This window comes from Bombus vancouverensis, chromosome 10 (genome assembly GCF_051014615.1).
Source record: "Bombus vancouverensis nearcticus chromosome 10, iyBomVanc1_principal, whole genome shotgun sequence".
In the NCBI taxonomy this organism is placed as follows: Eukaryota; Metazoa; Arthropoda; class Insecta; order Hymenoptera; family Apidae; genus Bombus; species Bombus vancouverensis.
In genome coordinates, this window is record NC_134920.1 from 11,156,866 (window position 1) to 11,167,426 (window position 10,561).

Sequence of the window (10,561 nt, forward strand, 5' to 3'; positions counted from 1 at the left end):
CTTGTTAATCTTATTTTGAAATTCAATTAAATTTTTGTATATTAAATATTATTATTTTTAATCAACAAAGAACTCTATCGCACGAAGCTGTATGTATACTTTCCCGACAAAGACTGTGATATTCGGTAAATATATTCGGAAACAAATTAAGTCAAAAATTAGTATGTACTAGTAACGTCGCAATCAGTTATTAATTAGACATTTTTTAGTATTAAATTCGTTTCTTCTAACATTTTGTAGAATAATAAAAAGAAAAATAATTTAAAAAATTCGTAACATGATTATTCGTTAAATCGCTTTCTAAATTCGTTTAATCGTTTTAAATCGCTATATTTAATGATATATTTGAGAAACAGAACAATTATACTGCGTTGTTCCGTGACAAAAATAATTCTTCGTTTCATTCATGAAATTTTCTGTACTATCAAAAGTAACGCGTTCCTCGAGGTTTGCTTTGATCACCCCTTCTCTTCTCTGTTCCCTTCCACTATATGAGCACCAACTTAAAACTTTGATACATACATACATATGTACTTGATATCGCGAGAAACAACGTTCACTAAGTTCAACAATAGCAGCTCATGGCACACGCGACTGCCAGCTCCTCCGCTGAGGCAAATAGGCAAGATAAAAAAAATGCAAGTGAAAATATCGCCTGTACCTCAATGGATTATTCAGTGCCATCAGCTACGAAGCAACCCTTACCACCGGACGGAGGATGGGGCTACATCGTAGTTCTAGCATCCTTTTTAATCCATGTAATTGGTAAGCTACCGATTTTTCCTCGTTTCATTATACTTTCTTAAAACTTCATTTTAAGTTTAGTTTAAAATTTATATCGAAGAAACATGCCAAGTTCCTTTTTTCATTTTTAATTTCAAATTTTATGTTGCCGTTAAACGTATATGTATTTAAAATATTATAAAATTAATATGAATACCGTAAAGTAGATTTTATCTTTATCTAAAATATAATTATTATACTCCTACTTATAATAAGCATTTCAATGAAAGTATACTTATTCCTCTTTTTCGAGAGATTTATCGTTTACACTGTTACCATTACGGCCACGTTTTAGATATATTAATCGAATAAATGATATCTTTATTAATTTAGAATAAAAAAAAAACATTCTGAGATAAAGCAATAAAAAGAAAAGACTTCACGGAATTGTAAAATTTTCGTTTAGATTCCGCTTCGTATTTACACTATATCAAAAACAATTTTTAATCTTTATGAGAAACTCATTTAAGTTAATTTACGATTTATACATTAACAAATCGATTTTTTTAATCTCATAAAAATGTCATAAAAAGAAGTTTTATTCTCTTTACTTTGTTAATTCTATATTATCATTCCTTTTATTCAATAGGTATTACGTTAATTGAATAAAATAACGAAGAGAAGCAAAACAAGTTAAAACCATTCTCAATTTCTTAAATCTCCTATCTCGTGTTCAAAGCATGACTTATGAAAGAGCGATACTTAAGAACGTTGACACATTTTCTCTTGTACGGGAACAGATTTGTAACATGTGTTTATTATTATGTACTTATTACAAAACAGAATATTACCAAACACAGTAAATTGAGCGTGCTCTACATTATACACAAATCATGCACATGTACCATTATGTGCGTGATGGTTCGAAAAAAGGAAAATGACCTTGCAAGCATGTTTACTGGTGCATCCTCGATTTCTTGCTGGTTTTAACTTTCCCAAGGATGCACATATCTTGACGAAATCGATAAAAGATAATCATTGTGTCCTTTCTTTTATAAGTACATATACTTATATAATTCGGAAAAAATTTATAGATATCTATATTTGCTTAATATAGCTGTTTATAATGAAACGATCAATTTTTAGATCAATCAGATTTATAACAGATTTTAATTGATAATTAGCACATTATAAGATGACACAAAATTTTCACGCATCCCAAAAATAGAAAAGACAGATTAAAAAAAGCGCTGGCCTTGGCATTATAGAAACATTAAAATGATATATTACATATATCTATGCGTCTTTTTAACTTCTTATCTTGACACATAAAAATATTTCTATTAGATGTTTTCTTACATTATTAGCTTGTTTTCTCCTCGCTGTAAGCATCGTATTGGATGTATTAAAATTTAAAGGCGATGATTGTATCTATGACGAAAAAGTTATGATGGTAACAAGGTTATCGATACCAATACATATAAGAGGAGGATTAGAACGACCTTTGAAATTATTTCCATTTGAAAAATGACAAATATCAATACGCTATGCGATGAGAGAATTTTAACGAAGATTATTTCGTTACAAAGACAATGCCAGCGATCGAACTGTATTATTGTTGAGTTATTGCACTTTGTTCGTCACTTACCATATGTATGGAAATATACTCATACAGAGAAACTTTGATTACGCATAACAGTAATTTCACGATACGTGAAATCAGAATATGATACGAAAAACATATTTTTTGTATGGTAGTGACTAAGAATTGCGTTATACCACCTTTGAGGTGATACTGAATATGCGTCTGTTGAAAAATATTAAATTCATGTTATACCATTCGTTTAATATTACGTTAAATACCATGATTGCTCTTAAATATCGTAATAGTTGATTACATTTATTGTAACTACGATTGAAAATAAAATAAAATAAAACAAGAACAGTTTCACAAGAAGGAAAGTAATAATGAAGCGATAACTTAAAGATGAATAGTATAATGCTACTTCCTATTGACGAATTAGGTTAAATAGATTACTCATTTTGTTATCAATTAATTCCTTTATTTCTCGTAACACTGACGTTAATTTCATTAACAAAAATAAAAGTTATTAGAATAACAAGTATAAGGTATCGTTCGTTTATTTCTCTTCCCAAAGAAGAGGTTACTTACTATGTATATTATTTAGTTCTTTAACCATCATCTACTAAACATTATTTTACATCAAAAACTCTATATGAAAGAACAATATATTTTTGTTGCAGCGGATGGAGTGACATATTCGTTCGGTGTTTTTTATTTAGAACTTCTGTATTATTTCGAGGAGGGAAAAGGTGCAACTGCATGGATTGCGTCGATATTAGTCGGTGTTACTTTGTGCTCAGGTAAACTTTTCATCCACGATAATTTCGATTTCTCAAAAACATAACGGAAGATTGATTAAAGGTCCGATATCAAGTTTATTCGTAAATAAATTTGGATGCCGGGCTGTAACTATAGCTGGTTCGATATTGGCCAGTGCATGTTTATTGGCGAGTATGTGGGCTCGAAATATTATAACATTATACTTTACGATCGGCATTGGAACAGGTGAAAATATTTGTATTACTTTATATAGAAACTTTTAATGCCAGCGTATAAGTTCATAAACAATTTGTTCTTATTGCAGGACTAGGTTTTGGATTGATCTATTTACCTGCGATTGTCAGCGTGACATGCTACTTTGAAAAGTATCGGTCCTTTGCAACGGGAATCGCAGTATGCGGTTCTGGTTTAGGCACATTAATTTTTGCACCTTGCTTAGATTACTTTATAGCGACATACGGATGGCGAGGAGCGATTTTAATTTGTTCTGGAATCGTTCTAAACTGCACCGTTCTTGGAGCGCTTTTTAGGCCCCTTAAAATGGATAAACGAAAAAAGAGAAGTTCTACAGAGGTACAGGATTCTTGTATGTATTATTATAAGAATTTAATAACAGCATTTACATCGCATAATAAATAGTATCAAACTATACATGAAATCGAATTATAAAAGATAAAGAAGAACGAAAGCGCAATTTATACGAACGCGTATATTATATATATGTATATTATATGTATGTGAGATCAGATGCGTTGAATAAGATATATAAACATTTCATGTTTTTAAACCAACGGTACCGTATCGTCATAGATCTAGGTTTCAATTTTCAGAAATCTTCACGGAACATGAAAAATAATCCTGAAGAATATTCGAATAATTTATCTAATGAGGAACAAAGTAAAAAGATATACAGTGTGAGTTTTCGAAAGGAAAATAATCATGCTGGTTTAAAGTCCCTGAGTCAACCTGTTTTGATCTCAAATAATGTGATACAAGACAGTTTAGAGAATATTCATAAAGAGCAGTCAGTATTTATTCTATATATATATATATATATATATATATATATATATATCTATTCGATATTAATATTTTAAGCATTAACATCTATTACCATTATTATTATTGTAAAAGTGCAGAGAGATAAACACAGACATCTTTTTCAATATATAAAATATAAAATTTTGTAATTTTCTAATACAATTATTATTAACACGTAGTTTTTATTTACAGCCCTAATTTAATGCAAGGATATAGCGAAGAAACCTTTCATATTCATAAGTCCTCTACAAGTTTACCTAATAAAATAGATTATATAAAAGCTGGTAATAAAGAATTTAAAATTAGTATTGACAGAAAGCTCAATGCCTTTCAAGAAGATGTAACCATTTCTCTGTTAAAAGATCCAGTATTTATATTATTTACTTTCTCTAATTTCTGCACCAGTATTGGATTTTATGTACCATATATCTATGTATTGGTATATATACTTGCTTTTATTAAAAATGTTCTTAATTTTTTGATAACAGAAACTATTTAATTTGTTTATAAACGACTTTTGTTTAACATATTTTTACAAAAACTGTGTATTGTAAAAGTTATAATTCTTAATATATTTATGATTATGCTATATTTCATGAAAATATTGATTATAGCCTCAAGCTGAAGAACGAGGGATTAATAAAAAGGATGCAAGTTATCTTCTTGCAATAATCGGAATTGCTAATACAGTTGGTCGTATAATCTTAGGATATGTTTCAGACAAGCCATGGGTTAATCGACTATTAATATATAATTTATGTCTTACTATATGTGGCATTTGTAAGTATTACTTTTGTTATTATTTATAAAATTTAATCAAACCTCTTAAATTATATTAAGAGATTAATATCTAATTGAAAATCGTGCATGATGTTTAATCTTTGTGTATTTTTCCAGCTACAACTCTTAGTGCATTCTGCACATCTTTTGCCTCATTCACACTTTATTCCTCTATATTTGGATTCACGTCTGGCGCTTATGTTGGTCTTACATCTGTGATTTTAGTAGATTTATTGGGTTTAAATCGTCTCACCAATGCTTTTGGACAGCTTTTACTATTTCAAGGTTTCGCATCACTTTTAGGACCACCCATTGCAGGTGTGTCTACAATGTTTTAAGTCATAAGTTTTATTTTCTTAACCTTTTTATAATTCATAATTTTAGGATGGTTATATGATGTACTTCAATCTTATGATCCTGGATTTTTCACTGCTGGTGGTATGATAACTATTAGTGGATTAATTTTATTTTTTATACCTACAATTCAACAAAAAATTCATAAAAATGTAAATACTCAAAGAACTAAAAATATAATAAATAATTAATTTGTCCAAAATAATTATTGCTTTCTTATAATTATTAATAAATGTTTTGCCATTTAATTTATCTATACTTCTAACTACAGAATGAATACTATGATGCAAATATATGATCTAATAAACTTGAAATTTATTAAATATAAAATTGCTGGGTAATTTCACATCACTTTATTTTGTTAAACTTTGAAGAACTTGCAGTACATCATCTGTTATTTGTGCATGTAAAAATTCACGTATTTTTCCTACTGTTTCAGTTTTTAAGCTAACATTGTTATCTACCAGCTGATTTATTACCTAAAAAGATAATACAACAAAATTGTAATTATTAAGTTATTACTTATGTTTTTTATTACATATATTCCACTACTGTAATTATGCAATTATAAAAAATACATTTCAAACAACATAATATATGTAACTTTTATTCTAACTTATTAAAAATAACTCAAAAAAAAAGATTTGTGACATAATAATCTGTATAAAATTTGTAATTTATAAAATTAAAATTACATACCCTTATCAACCACATTTTATGAGATGGAAAATCAATCATAAAATCATGTAACTGTTTGTCCATAGGCACAAATGTTACATTATTTGATTTGTTATTTAACATCAATATTGAATCTGAATCAGTGCTTTCTATTAGGTTCTTACTGATGTTTACAAAATTATATGTATCTCTTTTAAGTACTGCAGCTAGTCTGAGATCAGAAGCAATAATTTTATAAAAATATTCACCTTTGAAATATCGCACTATAAAAAAAATGTAAGTATTGTTAGTCTAAATATATTTATTCTATATATGTCTTAAAGTTTTGGACTTACTATATATAGCAGCTTCTATTATCTTTTTTTTCCTCAATAGTAATAATACATAAGCATTATCAATCATTGTTTCACTTATATTATGTTTTATTAATAAATTTCTTGTGTGAGATACTTTTCCAAAAGTAAATGGTAAAACGTAATCAGTAACTGTATCAATGCAAGGTAATATATTAAAGTCATTGATCATAATTTTAAGAATATCTAAAATACCTAAAAGCATATACTTATTGACACAACCAATATTAATGAAATATTGACAGTATTAATAAATTTTATTAATACTTTAAAAATTAATAAGTTATATACCTTGTAAATCATACTTAGTTGCCTGTCTCAGTAAAAGTGGCCAAAAATAATGTGGCTTTATCAGATAATGACTTTTAAATATTCTAAGCAAAGGAATAGATAAATGGTCATTTTTCATTAACGAATAATGTAATAATATTAAAAAACATTTCTTGAACACTGTTTCGTCTTCAGAAATCGTACATAGCTTAATAATATCATTAATTAACTAAAATAAATATATTAGAAGTAACTATTAAAATATAAAAAAAGTGACAACAAAAAAGGATATTGTTCTTACCATTCTGTTATTAACTACATGTTTTAAAATTAATCTCAGAATATTTTCAAATTGAGGGTGTTTATCATGTAAACCTATACATGATAGTGCCTTTATAGCTAAGTGTATGTGATCAATACTTATTAACTTCAATATAATTTCTATTTCAGTATTTAGAATGGTGTTCCTTTTTTTTAAATATTGATACATCTAAAACAAAATATTCCATTATTAACTTTCATGGTACACATTAATGGTACTTTATCAGAAAGTTTTTAGAAATTCTTACAATATGAACATCATTGATGTTATTATTCCCTATTAATATATAAATCACATTTAAAATATTTTTGTTAGAGAAGTATATGTTGTTTAAATTGCACTGCTGAATTATTTCTTTGATTTTAGCAACATTATTCAATTTAGCATAAGTATATATAAGAGCAGCATATGTTTCACTTGTTAATTTTAATTTCTGTTGTCCCATATAGTTTAGCATTCTATTTGCATTCTCTATATCTCTGAAAAATATACACTCATGTTAATTATTAAAAAATTAAATATCGTACTAATTATTAAAATATTGTAATGTTTATTAAATAAATCTTGTATATTTACCCAGATTGAGAATATCCCAGTATTAATGAATTAAAGACAGATTCCGATATAGGAAACTGTAACTTCCGTATATTTTCAACAAACATTAATGCCATGTCAATATTTCCCTTCATACAACAATATTCAATACATATCTTATACGTGATATCATTTGGATAAATTTGTTTACATTTCATGTGCATTAGTAATTCCATAATTGAAAAATCATATTCATTTCTTGTATATAATTTTAAAAGCTCATTATAATGGGCTGTGGACATCTTAAAATCTTCAAATTCAATGTAAAAAAAATACGTTAAATTATGTTGTTTTTATTACTTTTAAGTTATAGAATAAATATGTAATACTGAGAACATACTGCAGGTATCCAAAATCAACCATAAAGATCTTCCAAATTTTACTTTGTCTACTGGTAAACAGTCGATTAAATTATTACACCAGGAAAGTAACAAGAGTATCTTATCAGTATCTATAACATCTGCAATATGTATACCATCTTTTTAAAGAAAAAAGTTTTCTATAAATATATATATCTCTATATGCATATATATATATATATATATATATAATAATATTGCAATAATACGTGTTTGTTTATACTTACGCACTGAATTTATAAGATGTATAATACTTGCCATTTGTGTTCTCTGTACACATTTGTGTATTTGCATGTGTTTATGTATGCTATTAAATTTTTCATTTATTAGCTGTTTTCTATAATTCTCAGCAGTACCCAATATCGGCATTGTATCCCTATTAATATAAAACTGCTTATAAACTACATTAATAAATATATAATACATTTAAAAAACTAACCTTTCTAACATTTCGAATGTTTTATTACGTAGACGAGGTACAAAATGTATCATTTTCTTGTTTTCGTTTAGTATCGTAATTTTTAAGTGATTTTGAAAATGATTTACACATTTTAATAAAATATTTACCATGATAAGTTGATACTCGTTAATAAAATTGATGCAGCGTTTTTCACATGAAATACTTGAATTACCTAACCCTATAACCTACAATGATAAATTCTTCCCAATAAAACAATATACACAACGTATTAAAAATATAATTATTCGTTTGTTTCATTAATGAGTTGGCAATAACTAATTTAACATCAATTATTTATTAGAGACTTATAATATAAACGGATTATAAAAAACAGTACTGTCAACATTCGCCACTAATTTTATGTAGTCGTCTTAAGATTCAATAGATTAATATACTCATATCAGAGGTAAAATATTATTACATTTTATTGTATATATGTGCAATATTTCTGTATATATAACTGTTTGTATAAATTTGTATATACTAAAATATTTGAATTATTAGATATATCCAAAAATATATTTTCAAATTAGATCTTGCACTTCTAACAATTTTGTACAAGAATTATCAAAATTTTGTTACAGTTATAAGTAAAATATCCACACATTGAACAGTTTACATGTTGTTTTATATGCAAAAATGTAAAAAATAGTTTAAAAGGTATATCGGTATCAGAAAATAAATAAGATGTAATGAAAAATTAACATTATTACATAAAATAATGTATCTTACTATTATCTAGTATAAACATTAAATAAGATTACAAACTTCCATATCATGTTACATTTATGTCAAACTTTAAAGTACCTTTGAAGATATTTGTTTTCATTATACTATAGTAAGTTTATCTAAAATTATCTTGAAGTCACGAAAATGAAACAGTTTTTACATTTTGCATTACAATATTACAATACATACTTTGCTATATTAAAAATCTCATTTTTGTAATATCAACATTAAATTTTATAATTATCTTACAAAAATTCTTCACACCAGTCAGAGAGGCATTGATAACAATCGCTAGATTGTTTTGCATTAGCAGAACACAAATCTTTCATCCATTCTTGGAACAGTTCTCTGTTCTTTTTTAAAACCAAATATTGTCCAAGTACTACATATGCCTGTAAGTATATTAATAAGTATTAATATATTAATATTAAATTAAATGAATGTTTCAATCCTTTACCAAGTTATTGGTACATATAAAAAGTATTATTTACTCAATATTACTCAATATTACTTAAATTTTAACATTGTTTATATTTGCCTTAGTTATTCTTAGATACTTCTAATAATTCGCTCTTTCATTTCATTATAAAGAAATATTAATAAAATACAAATTATTAATTAGATTCAGATAAAAGTATGTTATACTTTGTCAAAACCAGCTGCTTCCAATCTACGACCTAGAACTTCTCCAACTCCAGCAAGATCTGTAACAGGTTTATCACCCATTGGTTCAGCAACAAAGTTTTTGTGTTTCTGTGATGTGCTCGACATGTTTCTGAAAATGAAAATAAATCTTTGTTCTGTACGACAAGCACAATAATTAAACACAGTACTCTTTTATTGTTATATTAAATGAAAGGTCAAGACAAAACATAACTAACATAAAATAAATATGATTTAATTATTTTATTAAAATTTACTTTTATATACCTTTAGATACAATAACTAAATAATATACCTATTTTTATAAAATACATACCTTAAATAACTTTTTATGAACTAAGTTTAAATTATTTCTATTAATTACTGTGTTTATATAGTTATTTTTTTTTTATTGCAAATTTATGGCAGTCTGAATATTAAATTTGTAACTAATTGTTCACTTTAGGATTACAATATCTTCTTCTTTAATAAAATATACGCCTTTAAAAAAATTAAACACAACACTATCAAAGCAACTTACATTTATATAAATTTATATAAAATTGTAGAACGGAAATCTATGTAAAATTTTATGCACATGATAGCTGATTTCTATGTAACTAAATAAGTGTATTTTTACTACTATATTTCACGGTATTAAACTTAATTACCATTAAACTAAAGTTATTATTAACTATAAGACGCTAAAATGTGTTTCAAAATATAATTTTTTAAGTATTTATAAATATATATACGACTTTAAGTTTAAAAACGTACATATACAATATATAAAAAAATTCTTCTAAAAAATCTTATTTCTTAGCATTAAAAGGAAAACAATAAAGTTATTAAAACATAAATCATATAAGTACATATGCACGTATATATTCC

At 26.1% G+C, this 10,561-nt stretch overlaps 3 protein-coding genes across 11 annotated transcripts; 1 reads left to right on the forward strand and 2 right to left on the reverse strand.

Moving 5' to 3' along the window:
- The first annotated feature begins 529 nt into the window (after window positions 1-529).
- On the forward strand, window positions 530-5,468 carry LOC117158345 (monocarboxylate transporter 5-like). Its single transcript, XM_033337150.2, has 9 exons — window positions 530-765; window positions 2,989-3,108; window positions 3,170-3,313; window positions 3,393-3,661; window positions 3,919-4,112; window positions 4,322-4,568; window positions 4,744-4,909; window positions 5,027-5,227; window positions 5,294-5,468. Exons 1-9 carry the CDS (start codon window positions 582-584, stop codon window positions 5,452-5,454), a joined length of 1,686 nt encoding a protein of 561 aa, XP_033193041.1. The 5' UTR covers window positions 530-581; the 3' UTR covers window positions 5,455-5,468.
- On the reverse strand, window positions 4,998-8,522 carry bsf (bicoid stability factor). Of its 9 annotated transcripts, XM_076622115.1 has the most exons (11): window positions 8,279-8,522; window positions 8,067-8,215; window positions 7,821-7,958; window positions 7,463-7,730; window positions 7,134-7,365; window positions 6,866-7,054; window positions 6,586-6,793; window positions 6,277-6,489; window positions 5,963-6,204; window positions 5,616-5,742; window positions 4,998-5,386 (listed from the first exon to the last, which is right to left on the reverse strand). In XM_076622115.1, the coding sequence occupies exons 1-10, from the start codon at window positions 8,407-8,409 to the stop codon at window positions 5,617-5,619; spliced, it is 1,896 nt and encodes a 631-aa protein (XP_076478230.1). In that variant the 5' UTR covers window positions 8,410-8,522; the 3' UTR covers window positions 4,998-5,386; window position 5,616. The 9 variants fall into 9 exon arrangements, with proteins under 9 accessions (XP_076478230.1, XP_033193038.1, XP_033193037.1 ...); XM_033337147.2 differs by lacking the exon at window positions 4,998-5,386 and having other exon boundaries at window positions 5,602-5,742; window positions 7,821-7,940; XM_033337146.2 differs by lacking the exon at window positions 4,998-5,386 and having other exon boundaries at window positions 5,602-5,742.
- Window positions 8,523-8,699: 177 nt separating this feature from the next.
- baf (barrier to autointegration factor) lies at window positions 8,700-10,203 on the reverse strand. Its single transcript, XM_033337159.2, has 3 exons — window positions 10,008-10,203; window positions 9,674-9,803; window positions 8,700-9,420 (listed from the first exon to the last, which is right to left on the reverse strand). Exons 2-3 carry the CDS (start codon window positions 9,797-9,799, stop codon window positions 9,274-9,276), a joined length of 273 nt encoding a protein of 90 aa, XP_033193050.1. The 5' UTR covers window positions 9,800-9,803; window positions 10,008-10,203; the 3' UTR covers window positions 8,700-9,273.
- Window positions 10,204-10,561: the final 358 nt, after the last annotated feature.

Bases quoted from the DNA above. Each gene is read 5' to 3' on its own strand.
- LOC117158345 (XM_033337150.2), top strand. From the start codon at position 582: ATGGCACACGCGACTGCCAGCTCCTCCGCTGAGGCAAATAGGCAAGAT. The intron at 3,314-3,392 runs GTGAAAATATTT...TTCTTATTGCAG, and splicing joins TACGATCGGCATTGGAACAG to GACTAGGTTTTGGATTGATC. The intron at 4,569-4,743 runs GTATATATACTT...TATTGATTATAG, and splicing joins TACCATATATCTATGTATTG to CCTCAAGCTGAAGAACGAGG.
- bsf (XM_076622115.1), bottom strand. From the start codon at position 8,409: ATGGTAAATATTTTATTAAAATGTGTAAATCATTTTCAAAATCACTTA. The intron at 7,731-7,820 runs GTATGTTCTCAG...TTGAATTTGAAG, and splicing joins GTTGATTTTGGATACCTGCA to ATTTTAAGATGTCCACAGCC. The intron at 7,055-7,133 runs GTAAGAATTTCT...ATTTTGTTTTAG, and splicing joins ACATCAATGATGTTCATATT to ATGTATCAATATTTAAAAAA.
- baf (XM_033337159.2), bottom strand. From the start codon at position 9,799: ATGTCGAGCACATCACAGAAACACAAAAACTTTGTTGCTGAACCAATG. The intron at 9,421-9,673 runs GTATAACATACT...ATATACTTACAG, and splicing joins AAGCAGCTGGTTTTGACAAA to GCATATGTAGTACTTGGACA.